Below are 22,393 nucleotides of genomic sequence, written 5' to 3' on the forward strand. Positions count from 1 at the left end.
TGTGGTTGCAACCCTAAACCTCTTATGAAATGAAACAATAGGAGGTAAAAACAGAACTGAAAAGAAATCCAAATGCCTTCAATTTGAGAACTTTATAAGTGGGAATTAATGCTACATTTTTGAGTACTGTCTCCCAGTCATTTGGTTTTGTCAAGGGAATTTGCATTGCAGGTAAAATTGTTAACGCCTTGCAAGTCTGTTACTCAACTTTGTACTTCCTTATCACCTGTGCATATATAAACATGAAATTGCAGTACCAAAGTCCTAGTCATTCTGGACCTCGGAAGGCATGTGCACTGCTGTCTAACAAAGAAGATAGACCTAAATAAATACACGGCCAATAAAGGTAATATTTGCATGTTTAAATATTTTGCAAATACAACATACTGGTATAGTATTTATGTAGAAATTCTGTATTTTCAGAGGTTAATTTTTAACTGGCTTTTGCTATGTCCCAATGGTATTGATTTTCTCATGTACAATTGAACAGTTACTGAGTAGGCTACAGCAGCCTGCACATTTGATGAGATACAATCTAACATGTGCTTTCTTCTATAAGAATAAAAATGAATTGGCCCTGTGTCTGGATCCTGCTCTGCCTGCTCTGTCCATCTGTGCTTTATGGTGGTAAAGTACTTGTTTTTCCAGTGGATGGGAGCCACTGGGTGAACATGAAAGTCATCATAGAGGGACTACATTCAAGGGGCCACCAGGTTTCTGTTGTGCGGGCATCAGACAGCTGGTACATCAAGGAAACTTCGCCATTCTATACCTCGATTACAGTTGGTATGGGATCTGGATTTGATGAAGACTTTATAACTAAGTTTGTGGCCCAGTTGTTGGAAATCCAGAGGGAAGGGAAGTCTTTCTGGACACGTATGAAACTGGAAATGGAACAAGCAGAAAAATCCTCTGAGATGTATGAGAAAATGAGTGCAATGCTTAAGGAGATTTTTGAAAACAAAGATGTGATGCAATCACTACAAGAAGGCAAGTATGACCTTGTCCTCACAGACCCTGTTACACCAGTGGGTGTTATTCTTGCCCATTATTTCAAGTTACCGCTTGTGTATAATGTCAGATGGACAACTGAAAACGAGGGCCATTTTTCAATTGCACCTTCTCCTCTTTCCTATGTTCCAATGACAGGGTCTGAGCTATCAGATAAAATGAGTTTTCTCGATAGACTTCTCAATGTCGCCATTTATGCTTTTATGAAATATCAGGTTTTTATGTATGTCATGCCACATTTTGATGGGGTAATTGAAAAATATATAGGACCAGATGCAGACTACTGCTCCCTATTTCAAGCAGCAGACTTGTGGCTGATGAGAGTGGACTTTGTGTTTGAGTTTCCTCGGCCTACTATGCCCAATGTCATCTATATGGGAGGGTTCCAGTGTAAACCTGCAAAGCCTCTACCTCAACACCTGGAGGAGTTTGTGCAGAGTTCTGGAGAACATGGTGTCATCATCATGTCTTTGGGGACTTTGATTGGAGAGCTTCCCCATGATTTAGCCAATGATATCAGTGCAGCTTTCTCAAAATTACCGCAGAAAGTCATCTGGAGGTATAAAGGTGATAGACCAGCCATTGTGGGCAACAACACTTTACTAGTGGACTGGATGCCACAGAATGACCTCCTAGGACATCCCAAGATTAAACTATTTGTGGCTCATGGTGGAACTAACGGAGTGCAAGAGGCCATCTACCATGGAGTTCCTATACTAGGACTTCCTTTGATTTTTGATCAACGTGATAATCTATTTAGAATTGAAGCAAGGGGAGCAGGGAAGATAATTGACATCTTTACAATGAATGAGGAAATCTTCTTTCAGGGTATTCAGGAAGTCCTGACTGAGCCCTCCTACAGTATGAACATGCAGAGACTCTCCAGGCTGCACAGAGATCAGCCAATGGCACCACTAGACACTGCCCTCTTCTGGATAGAGTTTGTCATGAGACACAAAGGTGCAGCTCACCTGAGAACAGAGTCCTACAAACTGCCCTGGTACTCCTACCACTCTGTAGATGTTGTATTATTTTTGCTAACAGTTACACTGCTTATTTTCCTATTTTTTGTTGGGTTAATATGGGCGTGCTTCAGAATGTGTTTGAAAAGAAAACTGAAATCTGACTAATGTGTGTAAGTGTGTATTGTTTATGTTCAGTGGTTGATGTACCACCCAACTGAATATTAAAGACAAATGCTTCACTGATTTGATTTGCTGAATAAAGTGGGATAACAATGCCTAAGCAGAGCTCCTGATGACCCACCCCCACCATGTAGATGCTGTAAACTCTGTCCAAGAACAAAACGGGAATGTGATTCTTTTTTAAACAAAGAGGCAAACAAACTGGAATTTAGACCACAAATATTCTTAGTCATTTAAATGAATGAAACATGAATTGTTTGCTCAGTGATTTATTTGTATTACTGGTAATAGAAAAAAAAATACAATTAAAATAAAATGACAGCAATTCCAAAGACTTGAACGTTATATGATGATTTATTTGAGAAAGTATACATTGGTATCAGGTTGATTATGTGACTGAGAACTGTAATATTTTACATATCCTTTACTCTGGCTGAACAAACCTTATGTGTTGGCTACATGTACATACATGCAGTATATTTTCTTTAAATTCTGTTCACATCCACATTCGCCACACAGTGATATGTTTAACCTTGGTCATAGCAGGAAAGAGAATGCACTGTATATTGCTGATGTAGCAAGAATGAAATAAAAGCCTTTTTAATTTTTCTAAATTATTTGCTTGTTTGCTGCTTGCTTCTTCACAAGCTTGTCCTCTTTAATTGACACAGTGGGGACAAGCTTTGCATCTTTGCAATTCATTTTACATTCACTCTTAATCTGTAGTACAATATACTACTGTATTTATGTTATGACTATATTCTTTCCTCAGCAGTGCACCATACTGAGGACTCATGTTCTTATCTCCTCCAACCTGGAGTGTAATCTAACATGGATTTTAACACATCCAATTTCTCACACCAAGATGGGAGTGACGTGCCAAGGTTATCTTGGGCCAGCTTGAAACCTTTGTACACTTATATAAGCCTTGGCTCATGATTTTTACCTGTAGGATTTTGTACTATGGACTACTTTTCAAACTGAATCTTACTTTTTAATGCAATTAACATAATACTTAAAAATCTCTGTTGTGGAAAGGTGGAGATTGCATTCTAGACACAAGCCAACTGATGATGAATAGTTAAATTCTACTTTCAACAAAAGTTGTTTATGTTTTTTTTATTTCTATTTTTTATTTTAATAATTTCATTCATGTAGTAAATTGTCTAATTACTCCATGTTTTCATCTGGGATTGCATACTTTATGTGCCTTTTTACTACAAATATAATATTTATTTTAATGTATGAAAAATATTTGATAAAGGGAGCATAGAAGAGGGGAATTTTGCACAGGTTCACAGGCGGGTATTTACTGTAAGATTTTACAAAAACATGCATAATAATAAACGACAGTGAGCAAGCTGATCTTTACAATAACCACTATGGATCGTTGGGTATACTATCAGTATGTTCTTTTAATATATTATGAAAAAGCAACCACCTAAGCAGAGTCATAAAAAAGTTTCCATTGTTACCAGTTTTTTTTTTGTCCCACCCTTAAAGTTGTCCCTGAATATATGGACATGAAATTCATCATTGCAAAAAAAGTCAGATTTAAATAGCCTATTGGCAAAATTACCTCCAAATGTCTTGGGATTGACAGACGAGCTTCCCTGGGCAAGAACAATTTACCATCAAGGTCATAAGAAAAGGAAAAGTTTATTTTTCATTAAATGAAATGAAGTAGTTTCAGAGTCTGTTGAGTCCCAGTTGTGAATGCACATTTGTTTACGGAAAAAAAGACGGCCTGCTGAGTCTTTAAGTGTGGAACAGAGTGGATAAAGACAACAACATCCTCTGGGCCATACAGGAAGTCTTGAATAAGCCCTCCCTCAGGGTGAACATGCAGGGTCTGCCCCAATTTCTACACTTAATGGGCTTAACTGGGCAGTGTTGTAAATAACATGGAATACAAGTCAGAACTGAACTTCCGCTGTATGTGTCGGATTTTAGCGACCCAGAGAGAATCTCCACAAGAGACTGTGGACAGAGGACGTCCTCAGACACAAAGGTGCTGCTTACCTGAGAAAACTACAGACAGTCTTGGTCTTGTGATATCATTAGCATGACAGAGGACCGTGTTAAGGTGTTGAATCTATGGCATTTACTTTAAGCCCACTAAAGGTAGAAAGGATATTCCCAATGTTACCATAGTTTGATATGGATGCCAAAACAGCAAAATCAAAATAAATTAGCCTATGATTCGTCCAAAAGTGTATCAGTATTTGTAAAATTCACTTGCTAGAGAGATGTTACAGTAAAACTTGGTTTCACAAATTAGTTAATCTCACTCAGATTCTCAAGACTGTAGGTTTGTGAGCATTGTGGAAAAGAACATGCTGTTAGGACATGACTGTACAAAATCCCTGAGGGTTGTTACTTAAATAAATAAATTCTTTTATTACAAAAAAAAAACATGCTGCAAATGTGATAGATTTTGTGTCTACATCCTTCCTATTTTTGTCTTGTTGCAGCCATTACACAAAACATATATAATGTTTTACATCTCTAGCTGTCACGCAGGTAAATCATTAGGAATATCAGTTGTCTTAATCGTCAGTTACATACTGTTAGGTAGGATTAGACATCATGGGGGTCCGACCCTACATATATGTCTGCAGACATTTGCAACCAACAAGAAAAAAATAAACACATTTCAAGTGAAATTTCACTTTCACAATTTTGACACACACTGCTCAAACAACAAGTCAACTAATATTGGATCAATATTAGCTGCCTGGCGGGTTCCACTTCTCAATATATAAAGCTAAAACAAAAAGCATTAAAACAAACTTTGTGGTTAAAAACAATGAAATTCTATTTTCAAGGGATAAAAGTTGAAAGCAGTAGCCTACTGACTGAGTGTCTCAGAACTACTGACGATTCATGTCCACTAAAAATTCACAAAATGTGTGTGAAATATCACTTCAAAGGTGGTATTTGCGAGCTTTGTTATTGCAACCCTAGCCAATGTTAGCATTAACAGCTATTTCCTTATCTACTCTAGAAGAAATTTTGTGATTTCAGTTTCAAAATTAATTTCTTTATCTGTCAAGAGCGTTCTGCATCTATGGATTGTAACCATCTAGTGGTGCTTCCATTTAAATTTCTTCTTCTATTGAAGTTAGCCTGCTATCTAGCTAGCTCTGGCCCAGTTAGACTCTCTTGTCACTTCCTGGTACCAAATGATTGTAGCTTTCAGGCTTCTTTAAAGAAACTGCACCACTCAGAGAGCATATTATAACCTCAAACATTTTGTAAAAGCAAAACAGTGTCTGAGGACTGGTAAGTAAATAGCTCCTAATGCTAGTGCTGACTAAGTAGCAATACCAAAACTCACAAAAATGTCTCCTTTAAAAGAATAGTGGCATTCTTGCTGGGAGCTTGATGAGAAGATCAATCCCACTATTAATCGGTAAGCAAAATATGAAGCTACAATCAGCAGCCAGTCAGTTTAGCTCTGAATAGTGTGGAAAAAGAAGAACAATCATTCTAAGCTTGATATACAAGGCTCTATTTTCTTGTCTTGGAGTAACTTTCTGGAGTGTCTGCTGGTTGCCTGGCAACTGATCCTTGTCAAGGAATAATCCAGCACATAAACCCTATGAAAATGCAAAATTATAATTTTTATGCTTGGGATTTTGCAGAGATGAAACAAACAGGACATCATAAATGAAAAAGTTCCTAGTGCTGTAAAGTTTTGTAGCCAAACTTTGGCAACAGGCAGGGTGAATGTCTTCACCTATTTCAAGTTTTTTATGCTAAGCTAAGTGGCAGTTGGCTGTAGCTTCAAGGGCCTATTTACAGGACATAAAAGTGGAATAAGTCTTTCCATGTAACTCTCATAAAGAGTGTCTTTCCCATTTCAGGTCAAAACTAAAAACCTGTTGCCACTGACGCATCAGACGAGCACAGGTCACTGTTCTGTGTACATATTTGCTGATAATACAGAGAAAATAACATGATCAGGGTTTATAGTCAGAGCTGTATTTACGCAGCCTCTTACCAGTATCATTGACCATCACTCTCCAGTCTTTAGCCATGAAAAGTCATAGTAAAGTCTGTTCAGGGTATTTACAAAGTGTCCATGCCAGCAGGGCAGGTGTAGTGGGCGGTGTAAATCCTCTCATGATGTCCTGGTCCGTAGAGAGCTCATCCTGAGCACAGTGAGCTCAGCTACATCTGCATCCTGCATCTCCACCTCTTGTTGGCAGCTTTCTCTGATGACATACACTACGAGACCCACACAGATGAAAATGAGGAGGACTATGCCTATAACCTGGGATACAGAAGAGTGAAGCAACACTTTGTTTAGTAAATAACAACAGAGGAGGTGTGTATTTGTTAACAAAGTCTACAAACAGAGCTATTACTCAAATTTTACAAAGGGTAATAGCTTGGCATTTTGGGATTTATTCTCTTTAGTACCCAGTCTGAGGCGGAGGTGTTTCAACTCCTCTCATCCTGCATAATTTTCTGTAAACTAGAAAATATTAAACTCACCTGAGAAAAAACAAACAGCTGCTGCGAGCGGAGCATTAGTTCTTGTGGGGTGACATCTCCCTCACTAATTGGCTCACACCACTTCTGCGGAGGTGCCTTGTCAACTAGTACAAATCTACCGTCCCAGTCTGTCATAGCACAAGCAAAGTATTGGCCATCGAGGAACAACAAAATCAGCCACACGATAGCAGGAACAAAACTGGAGAGGGAAACAGTTTTCCTGCACCACGTATCACATCTGCATCCTTGGATGATCAGCATCAAGGTGAAGGCCATGACGGCAGGAATGATGAAGAATGCTGATGAAAACATTCCGTTCCATGTAGGGTTGCAAGGACACTCAAACTCCAGCTCCACCAGCTTCTCTAGTCCCATGAGGATAAAGCCAAAAGCCACATTTGATACCAGAGGACTGTTGCTAAGTTCATTTTTCAGCCTGGTAAGCCATTGTTGTCTACTTTCCATACTAGATTGACCGAAAGATGAAGACAATCGTTGTAAAAAGCCCAAAAGAGGGTCCACCGTTGTGAACACATTGGCAACAGCTAAGTGATGCGTAATTAACTCATCCAGGGGTAAGTTTTCCCCTCGGGCAAAATGCCACACTTCCACTCTGATTGGTTTTGAACAAAGGAGGGTGTGCCGTCTGCTCTGACATTTCTCTGGCTGATTGGTCTGTGCGAGGTTTCAGGTGGGGTTACATTTTAAATGTGGTCTCCCATAGACAAACTGGAGGGAGGGCTGTAAAGTGGAGGGAAGTTTGTTCTGCAGTTTAGCACAGACTGGCCCACTGCAATAGTGCAACTAAAAAACACATTAATGTAGGTGTTGGCATGTAACAAAGGGTGAGCCTTTACATTGAAGAATCAAGTTACGGGGCCAAATTTACACTACATTTAAACATTACAAAAATGTTTTAGTTAAAAAGATATTTACCTAAAGGAAAGTCATCAAAGATGCATAATAAAACTGCCCTCCTGCTTATCTTTTTTAAAAGCTCAGGTTATTTTCCTGTTTTGTTTTTTGTTGTTTTTTCTTTTTACAATATTGTCTGAAACAGAGAAAAAAGAGAAATGCATGCACTCTCGTCTGTCTACCTCATCTGACCACATGAGGGCGCCCATGCTGCAGCACAGATAAGGGGATAGAGCGGATTACAGGAGGCCATGTTGAACTTTGAAGGGGATGTGGTACATACAGCTTGAGAACACCCAGGCCACTGATGTGATGACATAATTTATAAATGACCTCAGTGAGCTCAAGAGCATCACTATAATCTCCTCACATTAAAACCTGACAAGAGCGAGTATTTAGGCACTGTGAAACAGGCTTGGAGACACAGTATGTGACTGATGAAAAGTCTGGCAGGGTTGATTTTAGTTCATCTGCATATTTACCCATGCATTTTTTTAATGCAGCCACTCACTGCATTTCAAACACGTCACGTTCTCTGCTTAGATCTCTGTTGGCGATTATCCATCTGGCAATGTCTGGGTTGTATTAGTACTACTGCTGCAGGAGCTGTTGAACAGGGTTATCAAATGATACGGCAAGGTTATTCCTGTAGTGAGGAAATAGCGTATAAGCAGGAACACCTTCCTCCAAGTTACAGATGATGAAAATGTGCACCTGTCGTCTCATAAAGAAAATGAATGAAGATAAATTAATCTTATCCACTGATGTAGAAATGAGAGCTCGGAAATCACACAGTCTAGTTACTGCCTGAGTTTACAAACAACATTACGTCCGTGTGTGTGAGTGTGTGTGTGTGTGTGAGAGAGAGAGACAGACAGAGCAAGAGCGTGACTCTGTGTACATGTGTGTTTATCCACGGTCATGAGCGCATAGGGCACGCGCAGCCTGTCGTTGCTGCCGTTGGTGTCCTACCAGCATCTGTTCCTCTGTTTTTCTTTTTCTTTTTTTTCTTTTTTTTTTAGGTATTAAAAATAGACCGGTGCTGATAACAGACTTATGTTTCGGCTACATCACTTCCCGTCGGGAATCATTTGTGCGCCACTTTCATTTTAATCACCGAACCGTGAGCGTGAGAGCGCAAATGCGCATCGGTCTGCGCATCTTTGAATCTTCAGAACTACACTGTGGACAATCTCCCTGACATCCAAAGACCTCTCCTCCGCAATCCGACGAGGCTTCATCACCGCCTATGGCTGCACATCGGCATCCCTGAGCCGCTGGCCTCGTTCCCCCTGGACCCTTCACCCATCGCCGTCCTCTTAAGGTCTTTGAATCAGGGAGGCATTTCTACAAACATCTTTAAATAATCCTCGTCTGCCTGCTTTTTTTAAGCACCCGGTGCTATGCTGGGCCCATCTCTCTAGATCTGGTGATCTATACACGAGCTCTCCTCCCACATTCGTCCGACCGAGACCCTGGTACTCTCATCTAGCCCCCCGACAATGCATCCTAACGCAGTGATGCTGCTGGCGGTGGCCCTTTTAGGGAACTTGATGCTGCCTTTCATCTCGGCTCAAAACGGTAAGAAAGCAGATTTGACCGTGGCATAATTGTAAACATCGCGTTGAGGGAAAGTGACTTGACTTGTATGAGGAGGACGCCGAGCGAAATGTTGCCAAATAGGATTTTGAGAATGACTGCGATTAAGCCTCTACTACACTGTAGTTTCACGCATCTCGACAAGAAGGCCAGAGTTAAACACCAACAAATCTGATTCAGTTACTGACCACACAGTGTAGCCTTTAGAAGACGGAAAGTAAACTGACTGTGTTGTGACATCTTTTTTTTCTTTTCTTTTTTTCTTTGAAAGGTTGTCATTTATTCCAGCTACAGTGTGTGTTGTGTTACTGTGTCTGCATTAACTGTCACTTTAGGGCAAATAGAAAACGTTGACAGTGCTTGTTGTTGCTGGGAGCAAAACTGAGGCTTGTACCTTCATGGAATTAGTTGTCAGTATTTACATAGAGCCTATGAGTATAGCCTGGGGCTGTCAGTGAGCAGTTTGCTAAGTCAAAGAGGGGGTTGGGTTGCAGAGTGTGTCAAGCAAGACTAACCTGCTCTAGATGCTGATAAAGTAATGTTGACACACACAAACAGACTAATGACTCGTCCAGTGCATGTTTGAAATACTGCAAATATCAGGCCCTTCTGTTTCACAGGTGTTGGACTTGGACTTGTGCATCTGTTTAATTGAGAAACCCGCTTCCTCATAATGGCACAGTTCCTCTAATGCAATGTGGAGCTTCCTTTATTGCCTAACTACAGCAAATCTAAACACACTTATCTGATCTTCATCCACCATGTTTGAGCACCAGATGTCCTTGTTTTTGAAACTATCCAGATATAGTGCATGAGACATTTGGTTGACAGACATGAAGAGCTGCAGGATGCTCATTTGTAAGTTGAATTTCATTGTGCGGTAATCATAATAAAAAGTTGATGCGGTTTAAACAAATGTCAGCAGCAACATGCTGTTGGGTGTTCCAGGCTGTCCTCCTCTGCTACAGCATGTCCTGTTCTCACATTCTGTTGAATCACATCAGCCCAGAGGGGCACGCAAATCAGCAGACTTCACAAAATGAAAGTGGGGTCTTTATTTTTTCAAATGTTTTAAAAGAACCTCAATAGCTTCCGTTGGCAACCCAGACAAGTCGGTGCTTTAGTATGCAAATGTAACCAGTCTATTTCAGTTTCTGTTAACAAAGTAATCATTGCCTTTTCAGAAGCTCCTGTCAAGGTTTTGTGTTGACAGATCAACGTCACTGACAGGATCTAATCCCCTTTCAAAATAAATAAATAAATAAGGCAGAGAATTAAACTGCATGCTTATAAATTTAATGCTTAATGTTCACCCCATCTTTTATGTGGGATAATCAGACACCCACTGCGCAAGACTTACCAAGACATGTATTTTGACAATAGGAAGAGAAGGTTGTGACAGACCTCACTCCATCATTGTCCTACAATTAAAGGACTTAATATTGCAAGCATTGAAAATGATTTTTTTTCCCAGACAACACGAGTGTGATATATTACTACAATATTTCTGTGTAACACTAATTAAAGAGAGTATGCAGAAAAGAAAGAAGCACAGTTTTGAAATACAGATGCTACTAGAAGTAATCACAAACTCAGCCTACGTCTTCAGCTTGTGAGGAGACAAAAAAATAAAACTTAAGCAGTTATATAACATATGGCTGGGCGATATAACAATATCTATCGTGATGGACACGTGATCAATATCAATAAAAAAAATACGTTTGATGGAATGTTCGATAATTTCACTAAACTCTGTTAGAAAAAAATTAGGAAGAAAACCCCAATCCAGAACCGCAAAGCATTCTGGGGGATGTAGGCAGAGGAAATGCTTTAGCCTCCTGACCTCTAACGGCCCAGCTTAGTAAGATTGGTGGCGTCAACAACAGCAACAAAGAAAAAAAGAACGTGGAGTGAAAAAAGAAAATGAGTACAACAGCGCGAGAGGAAATTGTGGATAAAATAGGAAAGGTCACGTCACCAGTTTGCAGAGCCGGCCCAAGGCATAAGCGAACTAATGGCTAACTAACTAACTTTTCCACTACACTTCACAGCACGGCACGGCTCGGCTCGGTAAAGGTGCTTTTCCACTACAGCCGAGTTCTTTAGTACCTCCTCAGCGGGGGCGGGGGCGGCACGGGGGTGATCGCGGGGCCGCATTGTCCGCCTCTCTTTTTTCGATCCGCTCGTCAGCTCCAAACTCACTCGTCTGCACCTCGATTATGGACCACAGCGTGGTTTAACACACAGCAACATTTACCTCGGGTGAAGGAATAACAACAGTCTCGATACAGATCAGTGGCCGATGTTGCCGCTGTGTTTTTGAAATTTCCGGGTTTGATTCTCATGTCGGACGTCGCGCTCGCGCTGACGCTCTGCCCAATCAGCGGAAGGCAGTCAGCTGACGTCACGTTATAGTATCGCTTCGGCTCGCTTGGAACCAGGGCCGAGAATTGATTTTGAATCGAATAGAGACATCCAAAGATTCACATCCCTTTTGAAAAGAGTATAAAATCAGAGAAATGTAGCAATTTAGTTCAAAATGGTTCAAATATATTACTGCTGAATAAATCTGCAACATGTGATATGCATTTTTTGGGGGAAATATGAATCGAATCGTGAGACACCCAAAGATTCCCAACCCTAGTTTATATGGCCTATTTGGGTCATATTTAAGGTGCTTCTGTACTGGACTGTATTATACTGAACATTATGTCTTATGCATAGCTGCAACTAAAAAATCTTTTTTATGACTTACGTTTCATATGAAATTGAAGAGAGATCTGGTAACACTTACCATTGGTTGGCCATCCTGTGATGTATCACTAACGCATAGACAGGGTTAGAGAGATCTACAGACTGTTGCATTTCAGTAGAACGGCTGTGTCGTGAATTCTAGTCGGTTGGTGGTTGGCTTCATGTCATTGTTCATATAGCCTGGACTGTATAAGTCACGTATCACTTTGATGAGAACTGTTTCAATTTCACTTACTTAAAGAGGATGTGGTTGTGGCTGACTTGTATCATCAGATAGATCAGATGCTGTAGAATGAAGGGTTGGCTATTATAGGCTGACAATATAATCATAGAAAGCTACAAAAAATCTCAGGACATGTCTGTTCTGATTATTGAGCAGTGTAAAACTCAAGCATGTTGAAGCCTCCTATTAATATCTGAAAGTACAGCTAACAAGATACAGATGAGAATAGGGCAGAAGTGGCGGATGAAGAAAGTGTGGCCTGAAAGAGGCTCAGGGTGAAGCAGAGGAAGCAACCTAACCCTTTGAAAGGCTGGTCCAGACCAAAATTTTTTTTTTAAACATTAGTTTTGATTTTGCTCTCGAGACCAGTTTCGTACACTCCAGCCATTCTTGCCATTACAATAATAGGAACATCAGTCAGTACTAAATGTGCTTTTTTATGTGAAGCAAATGTTGTCTGTTCCTTTTATTGGCAATAAACAACTGACAATAGGATAATGTAAACAAGACTGCCAAAGCCGAAATGAGTTTATAGTAGGTGTGTGAACGATCAACAATCAATATTATTAGAAATAGAGGGGCCCAAAATTAAATTTTGCTTAGGGCCCCATGGAGGCTTGGGCCGGCTCTGCCAGTTTGGCAGTATTTTGGATATTTTAAGTCCAGCAAGAGTCAGACAAATGTTGTCTGCAAACTATGCAAGGTCGTTGTCCCTACCAAGTCTGGCAATACGACAAATTTATTTTACCACCTCAGCCGCTCTCATCCGTTGGAGTACAGCAGCATCAAATGACATTGATGTTCTTGAGTCACTGCATGAGGGCTTAACTCCTCCTCTGGAGTTCACACACTCCCTTTCTGGGGAGTCATATGTGACAGTCTCCTATGTGAGGCCAGTATTCCTTAGGCACAGTACATCAGTCCGGAGAAGGTAGATGCCATTAAAGGAAGAGCAGTGTCTGAGATACTGGATGAAGACCCAGGCCAATCACAGACAGAGATTTCAGAGGGAACAGCAAACCAGGGTGCAGAAGGAGGAGCTGCCACTGAACCACCTCTGCCACTGGGTGTGAAGAAACAACGCAAATGCCTCACCTCTCACTGAAAGTTGAAAGTGACCTGGAAAGCTACCTGAAGTGTCTTGATGCAGACAGTGAGTCTGACCCCCCAGAGTGGTAGAAGCTACATGAGCACAACTTTCCAAGATTGTCCCAGCTTGCCAAAAAATACTTGTGCATTCCAGCCACCAGCACCGCCTCTTAAAGGATTTTTAGTGCTGGGGGTAATATTGTCAAATGTACCACGGCAGCCTTAAAACCTGAGATTGTGAACCAGCTGGTTTTCCTTTCCCAAATTCTGTAGTGAAGCCATGGCTGAATAGTGCTTGCTTGAGCTATTTTATTCATATGCTGGTTTGATATTTTCATATTTGACTGGACTGGGTAACAGGTTTTTTTCATGTCAAAGATGTTCATACAACCTCAAGTTTATTCTGATTTCTATGTTTGCAAAAAAAAAATTGCACTATGCACTTATTTTAAAATTATTTGTTAGACATGTTTATTTATTGCTCCCTATTGATCTGCTTACTTGATGTGAAAAAGATATCCATTGCGATTGTTTTATATTTGTGTATATTATTACATATACCAGTATGGCCTTAAAGCCTGAGAAAGTGAAACAGATTTCCTTGCAGTGAAACTGTGTTGAGTTGTTTTTGAGTTATTTTCATAATTTTATGCTGGTTTGATACTGACATACTGTGTGTTACATGTCAAAGATGTTAGGTCTACCTCAGGTGTACACTAATTTCTTATTTACAAAATACTTTGCACATTTTGTTTGATTAAGCATTTATTTAATGTCTATATTTGCACACTGACCAGTATGTTTATTTATTTATGTATTGTTTTTCATAGTTGTTGACCGCTTTTTAAAGGTTAAAGCTTACGTTTAAATTCAGCCTTTTTTTCTCCTGGTCCTTATTTAGAATAGGCTAAAAAACAGAATCAATAATTATCGATATTTTTCAGCCATGTCACCCAGCCCTAATATAACAAAATATTATCCCCCAAAATGCCTTTCTTTCCTCTTATTTAATTCCCTGAGGTGCTTAGAGCCTGTGCACAGTGAGGCGCACTTTCAACTTGCTATCTGGAAAAAATCAAATATCCAATAAGCCCTCTATTGTATGATAAAGTCCAGACGAAGGCATTCCAAGCATTTCCTGTGGTCTCTGTGCTGCTAGATCCCACTTGCTGAGGCCTTGTTCACACCACAGAATCACTCACACACACACTTATAGCCATGCACCCTTTATTGACATACCGTAATGCACTCTCTAGGTCCTTATGATAACCCTAACCATCACAAATGGATGTCAACTACCAATACTAAGTCTTAACCTTCAATGCCATTGAAGCATGTGCCATCTATAGATGGGTTTCTTGTGTACAAACAATACTAGATGCGCGCGCAACCAGGGGGCAAAAGACTGCTTCGGAGTGAACTGATATTATTGTAGATGCCGTATTGTTTGTACGGCTGCAGCCGATATCCAAGTACTCGAGTACTCGCTCGGCTTGGGCGGTATCCGAGTGCCATTTCACTACTCGGATAGCCCCCCACCCCCCGGTCGGGCGATCTGACGGGGCCGGGTAGCAATTTGAACACATTAGCTAGCATTAGCATGTTACCATCACAACGTGACCTGCCCATCTGCCCGTGTGTGTGCCAGCGCGTGCGAGAGAGTTGCAGCCGCCACACAGACTTGTTTATTAATGGGAAACGCTGGTTGATGACTTTCGTTTTTACCAGACCCATAGCTATAATATTCCCAGTGACGAATGGATTTCAGATATGTGCCCAGCTATCATTTGCAGTTATCTCATAGAGAAGCCCAGTGTGTACCGAAAGGACAATTTGCATGCATATAAGTCAGTATGTGCAAAACTTTTCTTTTTTTTTTTAAATTTATATTATTTTTAGTTTTATGACACCAGTGCTGCACAGACTCTCGCTGCCTTTAGGAACTTCGGGACCCCAATCCGCCCTTTCAATGGTCTGGAGCCATAATCTTCTTCTGTTTTTGGCAAACGGATGAGATCCCCTTGGGATATTATACAGTTTCTATTCATCCTTTTTCCGGTTTGTGCGGTTAACAGCACAACAACTCCTTGTCCTTTTCGTTTGCTGCTTGACTCCGCTTGTAAACAGTGAGGAATGTCCCGCTTTCTGCCCCCTGGCTGCACGCGCACATCTGCGATGACGATGCACAGAAACCCGTCTATAAGTATTATGAAACAAATACACATTAATTAATTCACATATACAGTATACACTGCCCGTCCCTGTGTGTGTGAGTCACTAAATGTGTCTAAATCTGAATATTAGAATATTATAGGAATATAGCTAATATTGAGATTCCATAGATGTATTCAGCTATGGTAAGTGTTTAACACTGAAGGTAACATTTTGATATTTACTCACATCATATGTATCCAAAAGCCATTTCATTTCTCCTTCACAGTTCAGATTAAGGTTAATCGGTGGCTCATGGCTTCTTATGCAATCCTAGATTTTCCTGTGATATTACAGAGTTCAGGGAGTGACGTGGGTAGAATAATAATTATAAGTGCAAGAGACGATCGGGGAAGCAGAGGGAATTCATGCCATCACTTCCCTCGTGTTGAGGGAAAAGTAGGTCTACTATAGGTGGCTAGTTTCTGCGACAGATATTTGGAGGACTGTAAATAGCAATCGTCCATTCTGCCTCGTTTCTATTTTTACCACTGAGCCACAGCACGGAGAACTGTGGCTTTAAGGTCCTTTTGTGAAAGTGAATCCATTAACTCTTAATGGACGTCCTCCTTGTGCACAGCTGCACGGCCCTCTTAAGACTCGCTTAGGTGGCTGTGAACTATTTAAGCTGAGAGATGATGTGATCTTTATGCCAACAAAATAAAGGCTGTTGAGAAGGTGGCTGTGGCTGACCTGAAGAAGTGTCTTTGTGTCTTATATAACCTCTCAATACAAAGCATGCAGCCTGCTTTTTCTGCTGCCAACTCTTTTGCTGTGTTACCACTGTCTTCGTGAGCCCCAACAGGCAGCTCACGTCAAGATAACATCTACAATCATGAGCTAATCCTGAGTTTCCTTTGAGTTAACTGATTGGAGTTACTTAGTACCACACAGCAGCATCAAAGATTAGTTCTTCAAAGTATGAAGACATGTTGTAGAGAAGGCTCTTCACGCATTGCTATATACACTATAGCTGAACAGCATTTACAGCTATGAGCCATCCAATCGATAGACCGATATGATGCAGTAGCTTGTCCATTATCACGTTACTGCCCCGGCTGCGGCTGTGGACAAAGTTACATACAAGAGTCTGGAAAATATACTGTGGGACCCAAACCAGCTCTTGCAATGAGTCAGTCTTACCCACTGTGAAATCTGATATGGACTGCACTGATTAGGAGCAGCATGTAAAATACACTGCAGGCGCATGCTGATGCACAGCTCCAAGGTGAGCAGTGTTTTTTTTTTAATAGTGATTTGTCAAGGGAAGGTTTTTTTTGCTGAGCATGCACACTGTTTTTTTTTTTGTTTGTTTTTTTCAGTCCCACTCTGCTTCACATGCCTAGGCTACAGTTGCACACAGTCGCTGCTGGAGATTCCCCAATTTAGCCACAGCGCTGTTCTACTGTTGTGCCGGAGCAAGGGCAGCTCAGAGACATAATGCACAAAGAGGTTATTTTCATTTAAACTGTGCCTGATTTGTCCTGTCCGCCTGGGTGACGTAGCAGACACGAAGATGTTTTTGAGACTCATGCCAGCTGTTGTTCAGCAGGAACAGGGTCATTTAAGTTGACAGATAAAACTCAATAATTCTCATGATATTGGGGGAAAGCATTCGTTACCCATGAAGAAAACTCAAACTCTACAAGTAGAGGAAGACACTCATCTGAGGATGTGATTTTTCCAATTTTAGAATGATCTTGTTATTCTGACGATGGAAATCAGCATTCTGAGATGCGTCTATCTCTGTGTTTCTCATATTTTACATCAAATCATTTGAACTCCCTTGTTTTGACCTCTGAATGAGAACTAGGAGGTGTTTGGTGGTTGTGATTAGAGGATGGGATTAGCGCATTTCTCCCCAGAACAGGGGTTATTGGGCTTTAAATCTTATTAAGCTCTTTCCTCCCTTCTGTGATCTGAGTGACTTACTCCAGTATTACCAGTGGAAGATGGAAATAGACAGCCAAAATTTCACATTTTTTTCTTCAGATTTGAAAATTGTGTTACATTGTCCCATCACAGTGACATCACATAAGGCAGAAAAGTGATTTGATTAAGCCAGTGAGGAAAAGTCAGAGGGAAAATCCCCTTTGTTGTAAATGTGGCCAGAGTTGCCCTTCATCACTACAGCCTCTCAGACACAAGTATAGATGCATTATACAAACTGTCCAAGTCTCCTTAAAGTTCTTGTATGAAGACTTTATCAAATACTGATAAATAATATTTTTTTAAACTATAATTAGAACAGATTTAAATTAATTTTAAAGGGATAGTTCACCCAAAATTCAAATTTCACTCATTTTCTACTCACCCTCATGTCGACTAAGGGTTGGGAGAAGTTTCAGAGTCACCTGTGCCTTCTCTGAGTTACGGGGGGCTCTGTGCAGCAGTGCATGTCTATATGATAGTAGCGAACGGGGCTCACTTTTCTTTGTCCAAAAAGACACACCAAAAAACATCCAAATACCTCCATACTGCTCGTCTGTAATGTCCCTCTTGTATTGAAGGCTCGACATGAGAAATTGTTCCAAAAAAAAAATGAAATAAGCCTATATTTTAAGCTTGTTTGTAGCGGAAGCTCCCAGTGTCTCAGTTCACTGCTCTGCCTGTGACACCCAGTTCACGGCTACGCCGGTGTCAGTTCAAATTGCGTTCAATTCAGCTTTTTTTTATAAAATTGTTTGAAATCCTCTTCACACTCTGAGTGCAACCAATTAATTAAATGCTTTTTCACAAAAATGAAAAAAGTCAGTCAAAGCCTGTAGGAGGGACAATCCTGCCAAAACAGCATCCAATTGGGAATGCGACGTTAAAGTCAATTGGATCGTGATGTGTCAAGGTGCCGTCTCTCTCCCTCCATCCTCTGCGCGTACCACTCTTCGTTCACTAATCGCATGTGTGAAGTTACGACCGCGGCAAAGACAACAACAGTAACCCAATGTACCACACTGAAGTCCAGTAGGTGGTAATCTACCTCTAAACGTAATGGTGGGTGGTTTATTTTGATGTTAAAGGTACAATATGTAAGAAATGTAAAGCAACTGGCCGTAAAATCATCCTAATATGTCACAGAGACTAATATACCTGATATAACATACTGAACTCACCAACAACAATACAGCCAGAATATTCGCATTAAAAACATTTTTTTGCAGGCCGCAAATCATGTTTATGTTTTGAATTTATGTTTTGGCATGTGTCGCCACCTAGCGCTCTCTCCCAATCACGTGAGTTGCGTGAGTCGGAGCAATAAAACAGTGAGGTTGTTGATGAATATTTAGCTTTTTACTCTGCTTTGAGGCTGACTGTGAGTGAGCAGAGCAGAGGTTAGCGCGTCGCTGTCTGGCAACCTCGAGTCTGGGGGGTAGGGAGGGGAAACAATGTGCTGCTGTGTTTTGAACTTGACTGCAGAAACAATTTTTGCCACTTTCTTACATACCGCTCCTTTAGTGTTTTCTTTCACGTGAATGAGCCATGAGAAAAAGCTGGCGCACCGTTAGCATTGCTGCGCAGTGACACATGACAGTATGGCAGAAAGTTACGTCGCTCACATTGGGATTACAACGGTCATGCCACGAGTGTGATACCCTCGCGGCTTCACCTTGATGTGAAGCCCAAACTGAACAAGCGTTGCATGTTCCTGAGCTTTGGAGAGAAGTGTGAGGAAAGGGGCTTGGACTTTTGACTTGTGTATTTTCAAAATGTGGCCTGCTAGAACCATTTTTCCAAGATCTCCAACCCTAACCTTTAAGCATCCACACCCAAACCCACAACTTCAAACACACAAACCTACACCTACACCTACACACCTACACACACACACACACACACACACACACAGCCATAACCAGTTCATTAGCCCCAGGGGGTTTCCTACTCGCGGCTTTCTCTGTCTGTGTTGTGCGACTGCGGACAGGGATCCAGGTTGTAGGCAGGCAGCTGACTCACTCTCAGGCTGCATGGTGGTGGTGTGTGTGGCGAGCTGTCAGTCCTCAGGGGAGCTCTCCTCTCTACCTACATCACTGGAGTAGGTAGGCTAATGACTGTGACTTGCATACAGCCTTAGACAGAGCTTGTCACAGAAAACTACCGGTTATTTTGTGATACTATTCTGCACGTCACCTGGGACCAGGAGTAAACCGAGGTAAAGAGTGCAAGCCAGACATGGCGCTGTGAAGGACTTAATTAATTAGTCTTGAATAATTTCTGTTAAATCATCCACTCATATAAACATTTGCTCAAACAGAGAGAAACAGCATGTCTCTTCTGGCAGTGAGGCTCTTATTTGCTTCAGTTATCCCATATTACTCTCTTAAGAATACTACATTTAATAATATAACATCCTCCAATATACAGTCACGCATTGTTAATATTTACTCTGTGTTCATCCATGTCTCTACAAGCATGCTGGACTTCGAAATTATACTTGTAACATTACAGTACATGACATGACATCCAGCAGCCAGTGTGAAGCACCACTGAAACAACATCCCAATGTTAGCTCTGCAAACATAGCAGTTAGCCACATTTAGAAACTAAGCAAATGACAATACACCGCTGGCCATGTAATTACGACTGCAAAAGGAGAAAGCAACACATTATTCAGATCTACCTTTAGAGCCAATAGGCAGCAAGGGTTTGATACTAAAAGATATATTTTAGATGTAAACAGTGGACAGGCTTTAAGGTGATAGTTTCATTTACTAAAGCTTAAGTGAAGTCTACACATCTTTAGCAATCCAGGAGTTCTGTCAGTTTTAAAACAGACCAATCTATTTATTCTTAGTGTTTTGGATTATATTTTGTCACGTCCTTTGTTAACCTGTGTCATTGGGAGCTTTTTTATGTCCTGTTTTTGTTTGCACACACATCAGCATATCAACTGTGTGCTACTGTAAGACTAATAGTGTCTTGTCTCTGGTGCCCATACTATGAATTTCTAGGAATTACATAACATGTCCTGACAGCTATAGTTTTTTCTTTCTTTTTGTGGTCATTTTCCTTAATACATTTTCCAGTTTCTGGTGCTGATGTGCTATAAATAAAAAGGAGACAATTCTTTTTCCTTTTTCGTTTGCATTTACTCAGAACAAAACTGAACTCAAGTCAACACATCTGCCCTTCAGTCAACCGCCCCCCTGCTCATTTACATAAAGATGAACTTTGCTCATCTTTCCTCCACTGTTGTTGTACTTGCTGAGATCGTTCCACCGTCCACAGCTCTGCTCTTTGTCACTTCTCGTCTCACAGCTTGCATTTGAAATGAATGAGTACCGGCTGGCTGCTTTGTGTTTTGTTTTCACTGCCAGTGTAAGCTCCTTGTTTAAACAACATGAAAATTGGTCCGCTCATTGGCCGAGTGTCATCTGTAGTTTGTTCTGTGCGTATTTCTCCTCAGAGCCTCCCTGAGCCTGAATTTAAATGAAGTCATCTGTTCCTTTTTCTGATTTAATTTGCCATCACCTTGGAGAACATTCATTACTTTTTTTCTAAGCAGATACTATACTGTGATTATGAGCTCTTATGCATAACTGACAGTGGTTATCTATGCCGCGTGCTAAGCCAATTTACTGTCATATCCATAATAATAATAGAGAATGCCATAGTGAATGTTCTCTCAAATTGAAATATTGCTTTCAAAGTGTGGGCGGATAGGCTTGGATTCACCCTCTGGGATTACGTGGTGAGCTTGATGGGCCCAGATGTTTCCAGAGAAAAGAAACAAATGCTAATTACTCAGCATATCTCTAGGCATTGCACATAGAAACACAAGTTGTAAGCACCTAATATCCTCAGACATATCTCCCAACAGGAAGACTGCATTTTCTTTTGCCAAATTCTTTGTCATAATCTCACTTTCCTATTAAAAAATAATTTTCATATGGCTGTGAGTCACAAACTGGTGCTGGGCAACATGACACTAACAAGTCCTGCATTGTCAAGTATGTGAAATATTTGTGACGATATGTTGACAGCCTGTCTAAGTATAGTGCAATGACAATAACATTCTCAAGCTTTGCACAAAAAAGGCGAACCCCCCCACCCCGAAAAAAAAGAAATAACTGTGTGGAAAATGCCCAAAATAGATTACGTAAACCTTGCGAGAAGTATCTCTAGTTCCACTGCAATTAAACTTTCAATAATCTTATTTAAGGTAAATGTACCATGGCTCATTGTGGGAGTGAGCTGAATACTGCAGTTGCTGACACTCCTTCCTCTGGCTTCTACAGGCTTATCTGTTCATGTGCCTATGATGCATTACTTTGAGCAGGGCAGACAGATCTGGGAGGGCCTGTAAGCTGTTGTAGTTAGACACAACACTCAGGAGACCACAGGCTCTTTGTTCCCATTTCCTCTACAACAATCCAGGGCAGAGTTAAGGCAGTGCATTTTTTCTGATTTATTTAAGCACATGTGGTTTACAGCTGACAGGCTGCAGGGGCTGCAGAGAACAGTGTCTGTGGTCCAGGTGATTTGTCATTAGATGAGGTTCATTAAGGCTGGCAGTGTATTGTTGGGCAAACTACTGATGTTGAACAGCGTCATGAATCAGCCACAGACACAGCCCTCACCGTTGTGGCGATGATGCTTATGGACCCCATTTCACTTTGAGTTCTTGATATATTTTGTATTTTCTGCTTCAGGTAGTCCAGCAGCATCACAGAAAATGGGGACTGTTTATCTGTCTCCCAAGATTAAATGCCTGTGGTGAACTGTATTAATGGTTATTGATACATATTTAGGTTCTGTGTTTGAGTTATATAAAGCAAATTTTGCTTTACAGTAGAAGCCCAAATCAACTGCGTGAGCCCATACTTGTACAGAAGCTGGTTGAACTATCCTGTTCCACTCTGACCAGATGTGAGTTTTGAAAACCTGCTCTTAAATTCCAGCTTATCCAAAATGAAAAGCTGGTTGACCTAATTTATGGTGTTACCAG

General features: G+C 40.8%; 2 protein-coding genes across 2 annotated transcripts in view; both read left to right on the forward strand.

Moving 5' to 3' along the window:
• Nucleotides 1-264: 264 nt before the first annotated feature.
• LOC311008272 (UDP-glucuronosyltransferase 2A1-like) lies at nucleotides 265-2,760 on the forward strand. The gene is made up of 2 exons (XM_084001780.1): nucleotides 265-346; nucleotides 560-2,760. Exon 2 carries the CDS (start codon nucleotides 567-569, stop codon nucleotides 2,139-2,141), a length of 1,575 nt encoding a protein of 524 aa, XP_083857906.1. The 5' UTR covers nucleotides 265-346; nucleotides 560-566; the 3' UTR covers nucleotides 2,142-2,760.
• A 5,796-nt stretch (nucleotides 2,761-8,556) lies between these two features.
• The window catches only part of LOC310984190 (neuroplastin-like), a 33,450-nt gene continuing 19,613 nt past the window's right edge, over nucleotides 8,557-22,393 (forward strand). The window contains exon 1 of the mRNA XM_083969339.1: nucleotides 8,557-9,155. Within this exon, the coding sequence (XP_083825465.1) occupies nucleotides 9,077-9,155 (79 nt within the window). The 5' untranslated portion in view covers nucleotides 8,557-9,076. The remainder of the gene's footprint in view (nucleotides 9,156-22,393) is intronic.

Source organism: Trachurus trachurus (genome assembly GCF_905171665.1).
Source record: "Trachurus trachurus genome assembly, chromosome: 3".
In the NCBI taxonomy this organism is placed as follows: Eukaryota; Metazoa; Chordata; class Actinopteri; order Carangiformes; family Carangidae; genus Trachurus; species Trachurus trachurus.